The sequence below is a fragment of the Mesoplodon mirus genome, assembly GCF_964341445.2.
Source record: "Mesoplodon mirus genome assembly, chromosome: 10".
Classification (NCBI taxonomy): domain Eukaryota; kingdom Metazoa; phylum Chordata; class Mammalia; order Artiodactyla; family Ziphiidae; genus Mesoplodon; species Mesoplodon mirus.
Window position 1 is genome coordinate 103,054,184 of NC_138986.1, and position 21,686 is coordinate 103,075,869.

The 21,686-nt window shown below is 38.6% G+C and overlaps 1 protein-coding gene and 1 long non-coding RNA gene across 2 annotated transcripts; both read right to left on the reverse strand.

Moving 5' to 3' along the window:
* Positions 1 to 1,590: 1,590 nt before the first annotated feature.
* LOC309811214 (centrosomal protein of 78 kDa-like) lies at positions 1,591 to 4,181 on the reverse strand (the record flags this gene model as incomplete). Its single annotated transcript, XM_082633802.1, has 2 exons — positions 1,591 to 3,109; positions 4,175 to 4,181. 2 exons carry the CDS (start codon positions 4,179 to 4,181, stop codon positions 2,562 to 2,564), a joined length of 555 nt encoding a protein of 184 aa, XP_082489928.1. The 3' UTR covers positions 1,591 to 2,561.
* An 11,763-nt stretch (positions 4,182 to 15,944) lies between these two features.
* Positions 15,945 to 19,326, reverse strand: LOC309811462. The gene is made up of 3 exons (XR_014295181.1): positions 19,135 to 19,326; positions 16,354 to 16,492; positions 15,945 to 16,029 (listed from the first exon to the last, which is right to left on the reverse strand). It is a non-coding gene; the product is annotated as an uncharacterized lncRNA (long non-coding RNA).
* Positions 19,327 to 21,686: the final 2,360 nt, after the last annotated feature.

The following is a 21,686-nucleotide window of genomic DNA, read 5'->3' on the forward strand; positions in this document are numbered from 1 at the left end:
TCTCCCTTCTTCCGGCCTATAAACCTTTCAGTAGGGACAGGAGAGGAGGTGGCAGCATGAAAATCCCACTTGAAAATATAAAGCACTGCTCCTCAGAAGAGTGGGGAATAATTATCCCCAGGCTTCTTCAGATTCCTCATCCATACTGACGTCAGTGGTCTAAAATGCCACCTGAACTTGTCCTTTCCATTCTTAGCTATTTTCTGAGGAAACCAGCTCCACGCACATGGATGGTTAAGACCTGCTCTCCTCCTCCTCGCTGCCTCCTTTAGGGGCACTTGCCGCTGCCTGGGGACACTGCACGGATCCTCCAGAGCCTGCGCCTGTGGCTCTGTAACACACCCTTCGCACACTCATGGCTCTGGACTTCCGCTGTCCACTCTGCCTTGAGTATCCTTGCCTTTCACTGGCTGACTCACCAGTTTCTCACGAGTCCTTTAAGACTTAGCTTAGGGACTGCCTCTTTCGATGACTTTTCTTTGCCTCACAGCTCCCCCTCTTCTTCCACAAACACTGACTAAACGCCCTGAATATGCCCGTCACAGCATGTCACGTGCAGGATGAGACATCTGCTGTGCGTGTTCCCCTCTCACTCCACTGCTAAAGGGCCAACACTACATCTTGCTCATTGTTTCACTCCTCTAACACTCAACCCATGACTAATGAACTAACTAGTACTGTGGTAGCCCTCTTAGTAACAATCAGGCAGGACCTTCTACAGGAAATCTGACACTCCGGCTTTTCTCTGATCTCACCTTTCACTCTGATTGAACTAAAGACTTATCTGTACATGTTTTACCAGGGAGACATAATTTAATCCAGAGACGTGTCATCACATACTCTTACATACTCTGCCATTTAAAAATTCTGCTCACGATGGGGGAAGGAGACAGCTGTGCTTTCTGACATCCCCACTGTTTTTGCACTTCCAGTGGTCACTGGCTTCTCTCTCAGTGCCTTCCTTAAACCCTTCTTAACAAGGAAACAGGATAACAAAGTAATTAAGAGCCTGGTTACAGCCTATGTGTGAACAGAAACATAACCAAGGACATAGAGAATAGACTGGTGGTTGCCAAGGAGGAGGGTGTGGGAGAGGGTTGGATTGGGAGTTTGGGATTAGCAGATGCAAACTGGTGTATATACAGGTTGGATAAACAAAAAGGTCCTACATGGGACTTCCCTGGTGGCACAGTGGTTAAGAATACGCCTGCCAATGCAGGGGACATGGGTTCAAGCCCTGGTCCGGGAAGATCCCACATGCCAGAGAGCAACTAAGCTGGATGTCACAACTACTGAAGTCCAGGCACCTAGAGCCCGTGCTCTGCAACAAGAGAAGCCACAATGAGAAGCATGTGCACCTCAACTAGAGGAAGCCTGCGTGCAGCAACAAAGGCCAAACACAGCCAAAAATAAATAAATAAATACATACATACATTTATTTTTAAAAAGTGCATGTATTTAAAAAAACCCCAAAAAGGTCCTACTGTAGAGCACAGGGAACTATATTCTATATCCTGTGATAAACCGTAATGGAAAAGAATATGGAAAAGAATGTACATAAGTGTGTAACTGAGTCACTTTCCTGTACAGCAGTAATTAACACAACACTGTAATTCAAGTGTATGTCAATAAAAAATAAAATTTAAAAAAATTGCCAGAAAAATAGTCACATAAGGGGAACTTCCCTAGTGGTCCAGTGGTTAAGACTTTGCCTTCCAATGGAGGGGGTGAGGGTTCAATCCCTGGTCAGGGAGCTAAGATCCCACATGCCTTGAGGCCAGAAAAACAAAATATAAAACAGAAGCAATACTGTAACAAATGCAATAAACACTTTAAAAATGGTTGACATCAGAAAAAATCTTTAAAGAAAAAATTCACATAAATCAGAAACAAATGAAAGATAATAAAGTCCATACATTAAAAAAAAAAAAAAAGAGCATGTGTTCGGGTCACATTGCAACTTCCCACTTACTTATAGCTGTGTAATTCTGGGCAACTCACATAATGTCTCCTCAGACTGTTCATCTATAAAATGGGGATGGTAAGAGTTCCCTACCTCAGAGCGTTGCTGTAATCCATAAACACGGTTAAGTGCCTTGGTAAATGTTTGAGGCTCTCTGGTTATTATGAATTAAAATATGTCAATGGCTTCTGGCCGTGTGATTTATAATAGTTTGATGTTTAACCAAATGGTAAAACTATTCCATTTATTATTCCCATCTCTTTTTAACCCTTAGCCTGCTTTGTTGTTTATGTTTTCTCCCACCACAGAGTGCTAGTTCCAGGAGAGTAAAGGCTTTATTTTGTTCACTGCTGAAAGCAACAGCACCCAGAAAAGTACTGTACATATGAAGCCCTCAGTAAACACTAGCTGAATGAATGGTGCAAAGTGTTACAAGGAAAAGTACACCAAAACTTTCATTATAATAAAAAAGTATAGATAAAAAAATCTTTCTCTAATGGCTTCCAGTCAAGTAACTGAAAACACCATATGCTATAATAAAAACATAAGTAATTTATTAAAAGTTGAAGGCAAAAACATAATTTTAAAAGATTTAGACCTATGTTAGGCGTGATAGAGTATGGATGCTTTCTTGAAATTCACAATCAGATCCAAGAGTATCACTTTCAGACTGTTCTAGTAGACTGAGTTTACTTTTAGTTGTCTTTGATGAAACAGGCACTATTCTACTCTCTTTCTTAACAGAAATGTGTTTTTTCGAAGACTCACTTTTAATTGGTTTATTAACCAAAGAATTATTTTGCCCAATTCCTTTGCTTTTCTGCTTTACAGGTGAGTCAGAGCAGGAATGCAGGTCCTTCCCAGGTTGTTTCTTAGCAGAGTATTTTTTGGTATATTCACCTGCTTTGCTCATTTTCTCTGAAGAAGACCTGCTATTTCTAGATAATTCCTCTTCTTTTCTTTGACTTCCAGTTCCAGAAATGACGTCTGCTGAAGGAGAACATGTTCTAGCAATGAAATATTCAAAAGACTCCTGCCACTGCTCTGTGACTGGGACCCCCAGGTTGTCTTTGGAAGTTTCTAAGGCCTCCTGAGTAGACGCTGGGACACGGAAGGAGTCGAGAGGCAAAGGAATCCTAGCATCACCTGTAATTTTCAGAAAGTGGAGGGGAAGACAAAAGACAAAAATTCAGTGATGAACAAAGCCAACCATTAAAAAGTAGAGTTCAAAACTTCAATGTTACTCTGTAATCTTATTATTAACACAGTCAATTGATTAATCAGAAGATTTCAGAGCCAGTATTTTTTGTAATTATATCTACCCAAGTGATTCTCAGCTTAACCTAGCTATATCCAAGGCTATGTCCGCTACGTTTTCAGACTTTGGTGATTGGGGTAGTTATTACCCATTTCCTTTCCCTCACTAAAAATAAAACCCTATTCTGTAAGATAATTAATTTCTTTTCTATCCTCCAGGCACATGTAAACCGTATACAGTTTGTGACCAGACTGTGTTCTCAAGCTGTCAGTTCCCAAGACCACTCTGAGATTGGTTGATGGGGGCTCCAAGTAAGGCTAGAGGAAAAGCTGACAGGTTTTCCCCTCCCATTCCCATAACCAGGTGATTCACTCTAATATGTTACCTATTAGCTATGTCTGGATTACTTATTTTAAAAATTATATCAGTATGTGTACCTTCATTAGTGTTCCTTCATTGTAAGCTGACTGCATACAAATAGAAACGTAGATAAAATATGAACAGAATAGACATTTATACAATTTAAAATCTGGAATATTTTCTCTAATGTCTTCTTTCTTCATTAAGGATAGTTTGCTTTAACTCATAAATTTTCTAAAGAACTTCCAGTCTCCTTATTTACAAAAGTACAGTATCATGAAATGGGCACACATTTACTAATCTCAGATTTGGAAAGGATTCCAGAGTCTTCTAGCTCCCGAGCATGTGAACTATTAGAGACTGATCATTATTGTTTTCTCCCTGACTTGGTCATTTCCTTTTTGCTAATCACTCTTAGAATCATTAAGTGCTGTTCTGTCCATTTACTTGGATATTTTGCATTTGTTATGGGGCACCCTGTTTTGATTCTGATTTTCCTTCTTCAAGTGCCTTCTTTTCTTCTTTAGGTGGACTACTAACAGTAGAATTCATCTGGGGACGACCTAGTAAATGAAAATCTGACTGATCTATACCAGCCATTGTGGCCAACTGCCCAAGCCTAGACGAGAGGAGGAAAGGAGAAAAGACAAAGGTTATTATAATCACAGAAGAGCAGTTTAGATTTCCCCAGACCTACAATCATGAAATACTTCTAAAATCTTTTTTTTTTTTTTTTTGCGGTACGCGGGCCTCTTACTCCTGTGGCCTCTCCCGTTGCGGAGCGCAGGCTCAGCGGCCATGGCTCACGGGCCCAGCTGCTCTGCGCCATGCGGGATCCTCCCAGACCGGGGCATGAACCCGTATCCCCTGCATCAGCAGGCGGACTCTCAACCACTCCGCCACCAGGGAAGCCCTACTTCTAAAATCTTAAAAGCCAACATCCTACTCCAGACTACAAGCCTCTCTCTCCCCCAAATCCTCAGCCCTTTCCAGATTCATCCTCTAGGAGACATCCCACTGTCTCACTAGCAGCTTCAATATGTACCATGCACCCTGTGCACTGCCTGTCACACCTCCATTCCCACACTTCTTTACCACCTTTCCTCCAGTTTCCAAGAATGTGTTTGTTCCTTCCTTCCCAACACCAACACCAATTCATTCACTGACAAAACACCACTCCATCAACTATCAATCTCCACTTCCCTCTTTCAGCAAAATTTCTCCCGGTTGAGAACCACTGACCTATATCTCCCCTGCAGATTAATAATCATTTTTATGTCTAAGGCAAAGATAACTTTAATTCAAACTTATCAAACAAGCAAAATAAGTGAAAGATAGGAAAATTCTTATGCATTCCCGAATATTTTCAATGAAAACTGCCTTTAATTTAGTCTTTACAAAACAACTATACCTACTAATTACTCTGTCTACAGGTTACTCTTTTATAATGGGCTCCCCACTCTACCAAAGCAGGCTTCCCTATTTGCATTTCTTAAAAAATTTAATTCCTCATTTTAAAACGTCAACTATATTACCTATAATAACACTAAATTTGGCTAAATATAGCCACGTAAGTGATGAAAATTGCTCCAGTTCCTCAGCAAACTACCATTATAGTCACAAAGAGAAAAATGCCATGAAGAGAAATGAACTAACCCAGCATCTTTAAGGAGAACCAGGAAAGCATGGAACTTCTGAAAAGAATTCTCAGTGCTGCCCAAAACACCTTCATCATCCAGGATCATGCTTGTCAATGAGTGGGCATGAAGGGCTTCAGACAAAGAGAAAGTTGTGTTTCTTAACTGGGCATTTTCATGTTCCAGCTATACAAGAAGACTGAAAACGTCTGACATGATTTTTTCTCATTGTCATCAAAAGTAGTCTTGCCTTGGGCTTCCCTGGTGGCGCAGTGGTTGCGAGTCTGCCTGCCGATGCAGGGGACACGGGTTCGTGCCCCAGTCCGGGAAGATCCCACATGCTGCATAGCGGCTGGGCCCGTGAGCCATGGCCGCTGAGCCTGTGCGTCCGGAGCCTGTGCTCCGCAACGGGAGAGGCCACAACAGTGAGAGGCTCACATACCGCAAAAAAAAAACCCCAAAAAACAACAAACAAACAAACAAACAAAAAGTAGTCTTGCCTAGTTTCAAGGAACAAAACTAAAACACTCAAAATGTAATTAATTTATAATTAATGTAACCCTCCGCCAGTAAAGACAGAGACCATATCACATAATAACCAAAACCCACAGGCACCCAACAAAGTTTCCTATATAACACTTAGGTGGTATATAAATAAACCAAAGTTACCGTTTTATTAATGATCTTTCACAAAAGATCACATTTCTAACTGGTTCAATTCATAATGGAGCCTCATTCCACATTAGAAAATTACCTGCTTTAAGTTTCCCTTGAATTAGAAAGTGAATTATAGAATCTGATTTGAACAAAACATATTACAACTCTGCTGAATGTTAAGAATTAACTTTAGTGAGCAAAATATCTAATGCTTACGTTTAAAAGTCCTAAACTGTACCCAACCCAATTTATTAACTGTCCAATCACCACTGTTTTCTTTGGCTTCTGGAAAATATTCACCCCGTGCACTCCTCCCCTTCTGCTCATCATCTATGCACTTAAAACCCCTTGTAAGCTCAGCTCTCGTATTTCTCAGAAAGGCCGTTAATGTTCATGATGCCCCTTTCGCCTTACATGAGCAGGTGCTCAACATTTATTGAGTGAGTGTCTGCCAATCCAATGGATGCACTTTCAAAAATTCCTCCCTACACTCACCCTGTGATAAATTATATTTAGATAGAACTTTTTAGATTATGCCCTGCTTTCATGCACATTACCTAATGTAATTCTCATAGTATATATTTTTATCTTTCATTGCATTCTTAGAAGTTTTCCGATATCTTAAATTTATTTAAATGATTCACTTTCCTAATTCACTGCCAGGAGAGTCTCATCATGTCTTTTATGTTACTGTATATACAATATATGCACAGAAAGTGCCTTCTTGAATCAAAGAATCATGAACAGGAAATAAGCTAATGTCATATAAAAGCACACACACACACACACACACACATATACACAAAACCAGATTTTCACATCTTTAAAAACATGCTTTCTGGAATATAGATCATATGATCACTAAATACCAGTAAATGCAAAAGTCCATATGATACAACCAATTTGCAACATATTACAGTTTTAAAGCTTACAAAATATGTGTATATGGCTTAAAATCAAATCAAAATAAAACCAAAACACTCTCAAAAGCAGATGAAACGTGTTTACCTCACTGACTCGTCTATCAGCCTTCAGTCTTATTACTCTTTCCTCCTTTAACTGCTTTAGGCACTCCTCCAGGGTTTCCTAAGCAAACAGTCAATATTATAAGTAATTCATAGTATAATATCCAAAAGCCTTTCCAGCTATTGGTCTCATCAGGGTTTAGGGGCAGAGCCAGAAGTGAACTCAGGTTTTAGTCTGCTACTGGTAATATCATACCATGCCAGTGAAATGAATGATCAAAATCTATCAAATTGGCAAAGATTTATTTAAATTCCACTCTTTCCAACATAAATCTGTGGCAGCCCACCATAAAAGGCATATGCATATAACATAGTAAGTCAGAAATAAGAAGTTACGACCAAGAAAGAAAAATTCTATTTTTATTTGTGGGTCTCTTTATAGCAGGAAGTCCTATTAACGAACCTGCTTAGCATACCTGAATTGCATAATTGCAGATTCAAAAGCATGTTTTAAAAAAGTAATCACTTTTAAAGCAATTTACAGTCAAGCACTGTTCCTGGAGTTCCCTGGGTATTAAATAATCGAATCATCAAAACCCTAAGAGGAGGCTTCCCTACTGGCACAGTGGTTAAGAATCTGCCTGCCAGTGCAGGGGACACGGGTTCGAGCCCTAGTCCAGGAAGAACCCACATGCCACAGAGCAACTAAGCCTGTGTGTCACGACTACTGAGCCTACGCTCTAGAACCCACGTGCCACAACTACTGAAGCCTGCGCGCCTAGAGCCTGTGCTCCGCAATAAGAGAAGCCACCGCACCGCAACGAAGAGTAGCCCCCCGCTCGACGCAACTGGAGAAAGCCCGCGAGCAGCAACGAAGACCCAATGCAGCCAAAAATAAATTTATAAAACAAAAAACCCTACGAGGAAAGAACGATCACTAACTCCATGTTATTTTACAGATGAGGGACACAGAGGCAGAGAAGTCGAGTAAGCAGAGCAGCACAGCCAAGGTCACACCACGAAGTAGCAGAGCCACACGGTGGACTCAGGAAGCTGGCTGCCATTCCTGCTCACGGAGGTGGTAGTCTTCCCTTCACCAAGGTCACTGAAATAAAACGAACACTGATTAACTATCTTAGGAGTTTTAGGAACGAAGACACTTCGGTCCTTGAAGTGGGGACACTGCTTGCAATAGGCAGAATTCTGACAGAGCCCCCAAGATTACCACTTACTGAAGTACACAAACCTTCCACTTATCCAATCAAACTCTAAATGTAGGTGCTGTAGTGAAGGGATTTTGCACATGGAATTAAGGTTCAAAATCAGTTGATCTTTTAAGATAGGGAGATTATTTTAGGTGGATGTGGCCTACTCAGGCACCCCATGAAAAGGACCTGAACTCTTCCTGAATTGAAGTACAAAAGGGACAAGAGGGAGACTCTCCATTGCTGGCTCTGAAGAAGTCCAATGCTGCGGCAGGGAAGGCAAGCGAGAGGCCTCTAGGAGCTGAAACTCTCCCCCGACTGACAGCCAGCAAGGAAATGGGGACCTCTGTCCTGCAACTGCAGAATCCGAATTATGCCAACAAGCCAGAAGAAGCCTGTAGGCATTCTTTCCCAGAGCCTCTGGACGCTAACACAGCCAGACTGACATCTTGATTTCAGCTCTGTGGCCCACACAAACTATGGTGAACATCCAACGTTTGGGGCTCAATATCTTACACTTAAATTTCACGTGCTTTAACACTCTCAGGAGGGAACCCACATGTTCCCGTGTGTATCTGAGCAGGAAGCCCAGTCACGCTGTGCCTGGACTTCTGACCTACAGAACTCTGAGCTAGTCAAATAGGTATTGTTTTCAGTCAGTAAGAGTGTAGTAAAAGAATTAATATTCTAGTCAACCTCCAGGTTCGTGAACAAAATAAATGATTGCCATTGTTTTAAGCCACTGTTTTGGGGTGGTTTCTTATGCAGTGATAAACAATCATAATACCTATACTTATGAAAACAGTAAGGTATATTTATACATGTTAACTGCTTTGAACAATCACTTAAAGAATGAGGAACTCTATTACCTGCCATCATTGGGAGAGGAGCTGGTGTCACTTTCTGGAGAGTAGCTTTTGGTACCTAACAACAATCCTACATCAGGAGTTTACCCTAAGGAAATCAAAGATGTGGGCAAAGATTTATCTACCAACATGATGTCATAAGATTGTTTATAACCAAACCCTAGAAGAAAGCTAAGAGCCTCCGAATTGGGACTGGTTTAAATAAAAACAGCTCATCGTCTGAAGGAATGCGCTATGAAGCCACTAAGAATGACAAGAGGTCTCAACCAGAGTTCATGAATGGGCTTCAGGAGTGCTACATTCAAAATGTACCTGTGCGTTTTTCCTGGGAGATGATGCATAAGCTTAGTCAAATTCTCTGATGTAGAAGAGTAGTTAGTGACATGGCAAAATATTTCTGATACTTTTTTAAGACAAAAGAGCAGATTAGGGGTGTGTACATGCAGAGGTGGCTTTTATTTCCTTCAAGAAGTTGTTCATTGTTTTCAAACATTTGCTCAATGAACATATATTTTTATATTCCGAACATGTTTAAAAAATTGAGAGTCTAAGAACTTCAAATTCTTTAATGTTTCATTACTAAAGCCAGTCAAGTTTTCAATGGGGAAAAAGGGGAAAAAATTGCAAAATTCCTCTACTTTTAATATAATGGTTTAATCAATCTTCTAAAACTGATTTCAAAGAAATTCTAAACAAATAAACAAAAAAACAAAAACCCTCAGCACGGTCAGAGGAAAGTAGACTAAAATTCCTGACTGGTTCTAAATAGCACATCAAAGTGCAATTACATGCAACAGTTTCTCCCTCTAATGGAGGGAATTAGAACACAGTGTTAAATTTTTGTGAAAAAGTGTACCCTCCTCCTACAAAGTATTCAGAATTCATGTCCCTTACATGGAAATATGGAACCAAAAAAGTTAGAAAGTAAAATTGCTTGATATTCTATTACTTAAGTAAGACTAATGATAAGGCTTTGGAAGAATTTTCCTTCCTGCCGTCTGCTCTCCCTTCCTCCCTTCTGTACACCGGCTAGGGTGATTTTTCTGGGACAAAGCTCCCATCATATTGGATATCAAATTTTATGTTCAACTTTTCTCCATTTAACATTGAAATCAATCATTTCTCATATAATCAGGGGATTCATAACCTTGATTTTTTTGTGTGGGCTACAAAATATTCCACTGAGTGGGTTTACTGGTTAACCATTTTACACATTTAAATTCTTTCCAACTTTTCAATATTATCAGACAAAATAACCGTTTTTATGCATGAAGGCTTTTTTCCATATTGAGAATAACATTCTTACAATAAATCCATAAAAATGAGTTTGAGATCAAAGCAAATGAACATTTTTAAGGCTCTGAGGTATCTATCTCCAGACTTCTTTCCAAAAGATTTCTGAGATTTTACACTGCCATCAGCGATGTATCACTTGGTATATAACCTCTACTATAACTGTTGGCTTACTTCCTCACTTAGAGTGCAAGTTATTTGAAGATAGGGGGTGTATTTTATTAAGTGTTTATCCCCAGCACCTGTGCCTAGCACAATGTAGACGGTCAATAAATAATTGCTTAATAAGGAAAATCCCTGCCACACACGTACATATAAGATGTATGTGTGTGAAAGACAGACTGTGTGTTTTTCTCTAACTGGATAGATGAAAACTTGTCATCTTCTTTAATGTGCAATTTTTTTTTTTTTTTATAAATTTATTTATTTATTTTTGGCTGCATTGGGTCTTCGTTGCTGCGTGCGGGCTTTCACTAGTTGCAGCGAGCGGGGGCTACTTTTCATTGCAGTGCATGGGCTTCTCATTGAGGTGGCTTCTCTTGTTGCGGAGCATGGGCTCTAGGTGCACGGGCTTCAGTAGTTGCAGCATGCAGGCTCAGTAGTTGTGGCAGGTGGGCTCTAGAGCGCAGGATCAGTAGTTGTGGCACACAGGCTTAGTTGCTCCACAGCATGTGGGATCTTCCTGGATCAGGGCTCGAACCCATGTCCCCTGCATTAGCAGGCAGATTCCTAACCACTGCACCACCAGAGAAGTCCCAATGTGCAATTTTTTTGCTTATATTTTAGATTATATTGTAAATATTCAGATTCTCTGAGGCAAATGGGCCTGGCACTACCCATTAGCTATATAACCTTGGACAAGTTCTATAACTCTAGGCCTCAACTTCCTCATCTATAAAATGGAGATAAGCTCCCATATTACAGAGCTCTTGTGAGAATTACATGAGTTAAAACACATATAAAATTAGAAGAGTGCTTGGTACATAGAATATGTGCAATTAATGCTGAATGAATGAACATGCAAATGCAAACAGTAGTGAAGGGCTTAAAATGAAACGGTCTCATCCCACTCCCACATCCAGCACTCAAGAAGCGACCAATTCTTTACGCAGTTTTTAATTGTAAAATACGATATGTGTACTGAGAAGTGCACAGAACAAAACTGTCAATGTGACAAATAAAAAGAGCTTACATAAGCACTACTCGAATCTGAAAGTATTGATACTTGTCAGCATCGCAAAAACCCCCCATATCCTTTTCTCATCACAAGCTCCTTCCCTCTTCCCGGTTAAACACCAACCTCACTTCTTGACAGTCATTTCCTTTAACCTGCATGCATCCCTAACAAAAGAGTTTAGTTGTGTCAACATCTAACTTTATGTACAGGATCATAGTATATGAAGTCTTTTCTATCTTATTTCTTTCTCTCAACATTGGTTTCAAAAATTCATCCACATTGCTGCCTGTAGCTCTAGTTCATTCAACTTTATTGCTGGATAGTTTTCCCACTGTACAAATACACATCATTTATTTAATTTTTGACTCTTAAGGACATTTGGTTTGTTTTCAGTTTGTGCTAATGCACATCATGGACAGGAATCCTGCTGTACCGGTTATTCTGGTGCATTTACACAGGGCGGGGGTGAGGGCTGCTGGCTCACAGGCTATTTATATACCTTCAGTGGATGGTGAGTGCTAAATGCTTTCCAAAGTAGTTGTGTCAATTTGTACTCCAGTGTAAGCAGGGTAGAAGATTCCCATAGTACTCCAGGTCTACAATACCTGATACTACCAGACTTTTTATTTATGTATTTGTCAATCTGATTGACATGTAGTTTCCTTGGTTTTGACTCACTTGTCTCTTATTACTTAATGAAGTCGTACGCTTTTCTGTGTTTACTGACTGTTTGGATTTCCTTTTTTATGAGGTTTACATCAACTATTGTTATTTTTTATTATTTTATTATTATTATTTACTTTTGGCTGTATTGGGTCTTCGTTGCTGCGTGCAGGTTTTCTCTAGTTGTGGCGAGTGGGGGCTACTCTTCATTGCAGTGGCTTCTCTTGTTATGAAGCACAGGATCTAGGCGTGCAGGCTTCAGTAGTTGTGGCACGTGGACTCAGTAGTTGTGGTCGCAGGCTCTAGAGCACAGGCTCTGTAGTTGTGGCGCACAGGCTTCGCTGCTCCGCGGCATGTGGGATCTTCCCGGACCAGGGCTTGAACCCGTGTCCCCTGCCTTGGCAAGCAGTTTCTTAACCACTGCGCCATCAGGGAGGTTCAACTATTGTTATTTTGAATTCTTCTCCATTTCCAAGTAATACTCTTCCATGATTATTTTCTCACTAAATTGGAGGCATTATCTGTTCATTTTCTAACTTACTAATAAGTAAGGGTTTAGTTCCTTTACACTCTTTCCTATGTCCACACTGCTCAGTAAAGTTATGTCATCATGAGTTATTCCACTGCTCATGATCTCTTTGACTTGTAGTGATATACTTAAAAACCTACATTGTTGATCAACTAGAAACACTCTCAACGTCACGCTTTGTAAAATGAGGACATTCATACCATCTTCTCTTTTTTCTACCTCCTGTCTACCTTCCAAACCTAGCTTTTACGTTGTCAAAGTTGAAATTTATATTCTGTTCTATGTGCAGTTAAGTCTTCTGTTATTTGAGAGTCAGTATGGAGTAAGGTTTAAGAGAACAGGCAGACAGCCTAAACTCAAAGCCTCGATCCAACCTTAAATTAGGTACAGCCTGGGCAAGCTCCTTCCTTGTCTCAGCTTCCTGTTCTCAAAAGTGGGAATGATATTAGCACCAACCTCATAAGGCTATTCAGAGGATTAAATGAGTTAATATATGCAAAAGCACTTAGAGTCTAATATATACTAAATACATACTAGTACACAATACATTTCAGTCCATACCAAGTTAATACTAATACATACTAAGTATAGTTTACGTTAGTTATTTGTGATTACATGCAAGTTGACAATAAAAGCTGCAAACCAAGACAGCATTGCCATTATTACAATGAAATTAATATTGCCCACCCCAGATGTACTGTGTCTCTGTGTATAGACTACACCTCGTTCCATACTGTGCCAGTGTCACTGCCCTTGTGCAGGGTGACCACATACCCCAAGCCGCCTTGGGCTGTTCCACTTTATACCTGTTGTCCTGATGTTACAGCATTAGAGTCCCTCCTTACACTACTGAAGTGTAAGGAGTTTGGACAAGTTCTGGTTTGGACAACAAACTAGATAGGTGGTCATTACCCCTGAGTGTCACTGAGAAGGGGGACATCTACAGTGTCAAGTTGAAGTGGATTCTTCCCTTCCTCACCAATAGTAGGTTAAAAATCAACCATAGTTTAGTGTGCTTCAGGTTTATGTCCGTATAGCCTTTTCTCCTCTGGAGTTCAAGTTCCTTCTCCTCTTCCTCTCCCTCCTCCCTTCCAACAGTGCCAATACCTAGTAAGTACAATATGCCTCAAGGTGTTTCTAAGCTCTCAATCACACAATCAATAGAAGCCTCTCCACTCTAGACTAGCTGCAATCTGCACTGAATCCCCTATTACCTTCCTTCTTGGTTTATTGCCTCATTTTGCTGGATTATTTCTATAAATAGCTTAAGGTGTAGCACAGGAGGTCAATTTTTCAAATTTCTTTCTGTACAAAATATCTTCTTCAGCCTCCACTTATGACTCATAGTTTGGCTGGATACAAACCCCTAGGGTGAAAATTATGTGCCTGAAAAACTTTGGAGGTATCTTTCTAATGCCTTCCAGGATCCATGGTGCTGATGATAAGTATGATAAAGTCAGATTTTAACCTTTTTATTAGGTGACCAGTAGTTTTCTCTCTGGAATGGATGTATCCTCTCAGTATTTTATTCTATTTTAATTTATTTTTTCAGTATTTTAAAGTTTCACAATGAAGGGTGCCTAGGTATGAGGCTATTCTTGCTCGTCTTGCATAACTATTTTCAATCTGAGGCCTGATGTCTACTTTCAGCTGTGGGGAATTTTGTTGCCCTTTGACAGCTTCCCTCCATTTTTTTTCTGGGTCTGGACTTTCTAATAGTAACATGCGGGATCTCCCAGATGCAGGCTCTCTAACATATTTCTATCACATTTTCCATTGTGTCTTTCTTTTTTATATACTGAGAAAGTTTTTAAATTCCTACTGAATTTATTTCAGCAACCATATTTTCATTTCCAGGAGACCTCTCTTGCTTTCTGACCATTCTCCTTTTCATTAATACCCTAGTCTTATTTTATAGTTGCTAGCTCTTTTTAAACCTCTCTCAGGATACTAATTAGGGTTTTTTCTTAAATTATTCTGTTCCCTAAATTGTCCCTGGTCCTACTAGGATATGTTTGCACTCTTTCCCCCTCTCTCATGTTGTAAGCTTTACTCAACTAACAGGCAAATGACAGTTATTTTCTATTTAAGAATGAGTGCAGAAAGCTCCCTGAAGTCAACGATTGATTGGCTTCTTATGCAGGAAGAAGTGGGGAGTAACTGTAACAGGATCTCCCCCAAACACAATTTTCTAGGGTATAAAAACTCACACAAGCTGCCCCAGTTCTCGCCAGTTTCACTGTTTTCAAAATGAAATCATCTTATTTCAGGAGCGTGAGGGCAGGGCTGGGAGTCCACTCCTCCAAACACAACCCTTCAATGAGCTCCCCTATCTCAGTCACACTTTTAACTAACTCCACCCTCTCTCCTACATGCGCACCTGAGCATGGGGCTACTTTTTCAGGTGGGGCCAGAATCCTCCTCAGTTGCAGGTGGTCCCTGTGCATATTCTAGGTGATGCTTTTCCTCTGTCCTACTGCTTCGGTTTCACACTCTTCCACCTGTCTTCTGTCTTTGAAAACTATGTTGAAATCTCTTCATTGTTGTGGGCTTATATACTGAAACACTTTGATACCATCATTGTAGTGTCTTGTCAAAACAGAGAAGAGCTAAAAGGGTTCTCAGTGCATTCTGAATCTGCTATTCTGTGGTCCCAGTGTTTAAACTTCTTGGACTTCCCCAGTGTCTATTACTGCTTTTAGAAATACAATCTCGTGGTCTATTCGTGAAGGAAATGAATACACCACATCTAAAATAACAAGGAATGCGGGTTAGATGCTCTAGGGTGTTCTCATACTCTGCCATTTACTAATAAACCACTTACATTCTACAAATTGTAGGTGCTCATTTATAAAACGAAAGGGAGTAACTCTACATGAACTATAGATTTCTCCTACTCTAACATTTCATAATTTTCTAAGTTCTTTTCTTAAAATTTCTCTATATTATCATTAATTTTAATTAAAAAATAAAAATCTAACTTTCTCTTTTGAAAATCAAAGAGTAATTCCCGTAGTCTTACAATAATGGGATAATTAGTTCTGAAACCTGTCAGGTGTCATGTTTCAAATGAAGAGAAAGTCATATTAAATAATTTTAAAAAATTAAACATGGACTTTGTAGCACAAAGACAAGGTCCCCCCCAAATGGTGTTCCTTTATTTACTAGAAATGTTCAGCTCTGCATTAAAGTTGAAATAAAATAAATATACTAATTTTGAGGTGCAAAAATTTCTTATAAAAATCAATTTTTCCTTTCTGTCCATACAAACAAAAGTATGGAATGACATTAGAGGTCAGGTTTATTTGGTAATAGAATGTAGCTTCTTGATATTTTTGATTTTAGGAAAGGAGAATATCAACATCAAATCTTTTTTCAACTTTACTTTTATTTAAAATGAGGCCATATTTTCCTCTTATAAAAAGAGAGTTCAACTAGAACTGTCAATTTTCTCATCTTTAAACAAGATCACTGAATCAGCTGACTGTATTCATTCAGAACTCAATTTCCTTATCTTATGATCACTAAGGTTCTCCCTACATCTAATATACTAAGGTTCTAAGGAAAGGAAAATACATTACTAACGACATGTTTTGATTTTTATTTCTTAGAGTTCAAATGTCCACCATTCACCTTGGTCTAAGCTTAAGGAATCATTCAAGGGGATACAATGAAGATGGGAGGAGAAAACAGAACCCTCACACAAGCTGTGCAGTGTTGCAATCAGGCTTCCATTTGAAAAATAATCTTCTCTATAGCTTTAAAGTGATAACTTTGTACCTGCACTGCTTCTTGTTTCAAACGGATTTTCTCTGGCTCTTCCTGAACACGTTCTGAGGAATCATCAGCCTCTTCCACTTCTGAGGAGGAAGGACTCTCTACTGTCACAGTCACAGGAAATTCTGATGGACCTGAGTGTCTGAGGAAGAAGATAAGAGATCACAGAGTTGTTAAACTAAAGTGCAAAGAAAGAAGACAAGATTGTATAAAAGACAACACAAGCCAGATACCAAGTATCCAAATATTAGAGGACATTTAACAAAAGTGATCTGAGGTATCATTCTTTATAAATGTCTCTCACTGCTCCTTAGTCTAAAACAGGCAATGACTAAGTAAAAATACAGGAACTTATTTTTGCTATGTTACTGTACAGACCTCTGTTGTACATGCTTAGCATTAGTAATGGGAATTGTCCATATTATTTTATTAAGTTTCTTTCACAGAAGCCAAGTGAAGATCCAAGGTAAACATTTTTTCTCAGATCAACTTTATACTGCAAATGAAAAATTTATTCTTCACCATCAGACAAAAACAGTCTGGAAGAAAATGTAGTTTTTCAGAGGAAAATACATCAGTAAAGGGACTGATGAATAATCAGAAAGTCAACATATCTAAGCTGTGAATAATAGACATTAGAATTTAAAAAAATAAATCACATACACATACACAACTAAAACTGACCCATCAAAAATTTCATCTTCTCACCACCCTTAAGCCAAAACCAGGGCAACAATTCTCCCATCAAGCTTCACTGCCAATGCAATGTTGTTCAATAGGACATTTCCAAACATTTAAAAACTGACCTGGCCACAACCCCATAAAAGTCTACAGATCATAAAGAAGTGTGCTGGGATTATATAACCACGCAGAAGACAAGTCACTAGGACATCATTTTGACAACAGGCAGCAAACCCTGCAGCAGAGGAAAACCCTAACAGGAGAACGAGGTGCACAGCCCTCTCTCTGGGGACGCAAGGCCAGGACTGACACCCAAGACGCTCTTCTCTCAACCTCAGCAGTGGTGCCTTTCACAGACCAACTATGCAGTCTCCCAAGACCACTGGGAAGGAGAATCTGATACTGACAGTATTAGCTTGCCACGAGGCCATAAGCGAGGGAATGTGTGTGGCCTTGGTGAGAGAGCAGAGGTTTGGGAGATGCTGCTTTATATTGGCTTTCAGATCAGGAATTTGTACATATAGCCCGCAAACAACGTTTCTTGAAAACGTGAACATTCTTGAGTATGACAGCTCCGTGTGAGGGGTCAGAAATGGCAGTCAAGTTCGTTTCACTGTGTAACAGCTGATTTGTGGACTGGAAAACAGGCTTCCTTGTTTACAGACATAGCCACAAGGCTGCCCGTTGTGTGCCAAATCCACACAACTACACAGTTGCATTGGGAGAGCGACCAAACATGTTTTACATGGATTTATTTCAGAGAGGGAAATGCTTCTTGTAAGGCTCTGTCAGTTTAAAAAGCAAGAAGAATGACCATCCACCTTTCCCAATTCAAGCCCTATACATCATAAATATGATAGCTACACACCAGCAACTGATTACATACATCACGAGCTTTGATGAATGGAAAGCCCCTAAAAAGATATCAACAAAACGAAGTTAGATCTTCATGTAAATACATCACCAGTTAAACCCAGTTAATACAACTATTTAGTAGTATGAACAGTATCCATACAGAATTGTATATAAAAATAAATAAGCTCAAAACAAGGACCTGGAGGGCTCTGCTACGGAGAAAACAGAACAGAATTCAGCCGACTGGCTTGGTAATAACTCTCTGAACTGCTGAGAGGCCCCATCAGCTCCTATGCTCAGGATGGTTGAGATTTCAGTCTCACTTCTTTAAATGGTGATATTAATCGTTCTCTAATTTACCACCCTGTGTGACGAGGATGGACCTGCGATTAAGTGTCTCAGGAAGAAGACAGGAAACCACAGAGCTGTGAAACTCAAGTGCAAACACTGGGGATTCAACACTATAGTTTATGCAACAGCAATTCACATTACCATTTGCAAAAAAGTAGTCGGTTGTCCAGTGGGGATTAGAAACATCCATTTAACATGAGCAACTGAACAGATATTTTACACAGTAACTACTTCAAGTACTATTCAAAATCAATTCTCTTTGTTTTCTTAAGCAATTGTTAATCCCCAATTTCGTGATTACTACCAAGTAAGTCACCTGAAGATCATCTAGAGCCATCTATTTCACTTACCAAGCCTAAAGCTATAATTCAACCATTTTATTTACTGTTCTGTGACAAAAATTACTATGAACAGCTATCCCCTGGATAAGAAATCAGGTAATGCTAGTTTGACTCACTAAATCTGATTTACTGAGTTAATAAGCTAGTTGATTTAGAATAGGTCTAATGCATATTTTTCATCCATTCTGCATTAAACTATTTCCCATGCCTAAAATGTCTTTTTTCCCATTTGTACGTATCCAAATTCCTACTTCTGTGCTGTAGGGCTTCGCTCAACTACACCTGCCTTTAATGAAACTTTTCTCACATGCACAATTGGTGATAATTTTAGTCTCCTCAAGACTCCCACGGAGTTACCTTTGTTGTGACACTTGAGAAACAACTTGAAACTCCCAATTACTTTTAATTTTTCTTCCTTAGAGGGCTCATTAGGCAGAAGCCATGTGTGAGTTACCTTTCTTCCTCTACACAAAGCACCAGAGACCACCCACATATAGAAGTTCCAAAATAAAGAACTCTAAATGACTGAAAAAGACAGGGAATGCAAACAGGTTACCTTTTGCTTTTTGCACTTTCTGCAGGACACAATGGCCGGAAACCAGACACTCCAGGTGGTAGCGGTTCAGGAGGGTAACATTCTTTACCAGCAGAGTGTTTCCTTCCATTACTTACAGGCTTCTTTGCGGCCAAGACTACGTTTGACAAAGCATGAAAAGAAGGAATCAAGATGCACCAAAGGTCTACAGAGCAACTGTCACTCGTGCACACGTCGAAAGGAATCAAAAAGGCACTTGACAATGATGCCAAGCCCAGTAAAAAGAGGATCGTTTTGTACAAAGGTTTTACATAAGCCAGCATTTTTAAAAAATATAAGTTCTCTACAGTAACAAGTTATTTTAACTAAAAGTATTGAGATGTGCAGAAATGCAAAAATAAAGTTTAAAAAAAATCCCAAAGTATGATACATTTTATGTATCATGCAGAAACACTCAAGTTTCCTGAATCTTAGAACACCTTTGGCATTTCTGAATCTCAAGGACACAGAAACACAGATACACCCATGACTTCTGCCAAACAGAATCTTCAGAAGTAGACCAAAAGTTAAATTTAAGATGAATTTTTCTATGTAAAAACAATACAAGTTATAAGGCTGCAAGTTGCTGGGGGGTAGGTGAGTCAATTTTACCCTCCTATAAGCCTGTCAACCTTCACTGCTCCTTTGATTTCATATAGAAAACACACACAAAAACAAATGAAACCCACTGGATGAAAGAGTGAAATGTGGAGACTTTTACCCTATATATCAGTAGTAAAGAGGCAAGTATCTTCATATGAAACATTTGGTTGCAAAAACTAGACCTACGTGTTAATATTTTACTTAGAACAAGCCATATATTAAAATTCACATTTAAATATTTAATTTAAATTTACTGAAAACAAACATCATAGGTTAAAATGGTTATATTTATCCTTCAAAGCTACTATATTTTATGTTATTTTATTTATTTATTTTAATAGATCTTGATTGGAGTATAATTGCTTCACAATTCTGTGTTAGTTTCTGTTACACAACAAAGCGAATCAGCCATATGCATACACATGTCCCCATATCCCACCCTCTTGAGCCTCCCTCCCACCCTCCCTATCCCACCCCTCTAGGTCATCGCAAAGCACCAAGCTGATCTCCCTGTGCTATGCTGCTGCTTTCTACTATATTTTAGCAGCATTAGGATGCAGGGTAAAATGGAGTGTATGCGGTAATATAGGACAAATATTTCATAGAGTGTAGCTTATTGATAATCACCACATGATCCTGTGTGATTTACATGCCTCTTAAAAATATATAGGAGCTCAGTTCATTTTGTGCTATTTTATTGTTTTTTAACTTAATTGCCATCAAAAAAAATGTTTGTATGCATATGGTTTGTATGTGTATACCCTTCCTTTACTTTCAGAAACTAATGCAAATACATTTGTATTAAAATTTTTTTTAATTACACTTTTCTTGTTAGAAGATTAAAAAATTTCTAATAAAAGTTCCCATCTTTTATTAGGCATACATAAGTACAATATAAATGTGACACAATTCACACCATTATTTCACCCCTATACTCACCTGGATCTAGGTATATACCCAGATACTGATTTGGCTTACCTCTAAATAACCTCCGTTATTTGCTCCAAATAACGGAGGCAAATACAAAAAAAAGCCCAAGAAATAAAATTACTCTTAAAAGAGCTCAATGAGCTTGGATACTTCAGTTACATTTCCACTTTGTTTAATCATGCTAACTAAAAAAAAATGTTTAACTGGTCTCATTCCATGATGCCCTATTATTCTGTACTAATTTTACAGAATTCCTAATATGTTTTACATATACATGTTTTATTTATATATATTTCCATTTCTAATATCATAGCAAAAGTCAATGTAGCTATTTTAAGAATGCTTTACATATGATATAAATTTTTAATAATAATATCTAATTAGTGTGATATCACAAATCTTAACTTCTTTGAATGTACTATTTGATTATTAAAATATCACTCTCTTGAAATAACAATTGGCAGATGATCATAAGCTTTTTTTTGACTTCATAAACACTCTTAACAACTTATTTAATACACTATTGTCCAAGCAAGTTGATTAATAGAGAATCAAAAACATACAACTTTAAGTAGAAAAAAAAAAGCTGTATTTATGAAGATGTTTACAATAGTTTATTTTAGTTTATTTCCAATTTTTCACCAATTTAAAAAATTGACCTACTCAATGAAACCTTGTGAATGCAATGTTAAAAAGTATTAACTATGAATCACAGAATTTAAATTTAGTATGAAAAGATAAGAATGGCAAATTATATTGAAGCTATGTGGAATTATGTTTATGGACAGCAGGAAAATAAAAATGTAAATATTGCTTGATAGGATAATGGGATTAGAGGTGGTCTTTTAAATTTTTCATTTTTATGCTAATACAATACCTTTATAAAGCCCCAAAATCTTCAAACAACACATTTTTAAAAAATTGTGGTAAACTAGACAAAAAAGAAAATTTATAATTTTAACCATTTTAAAGTGGACCGTTCGTTCAGTGATATGAAGTCA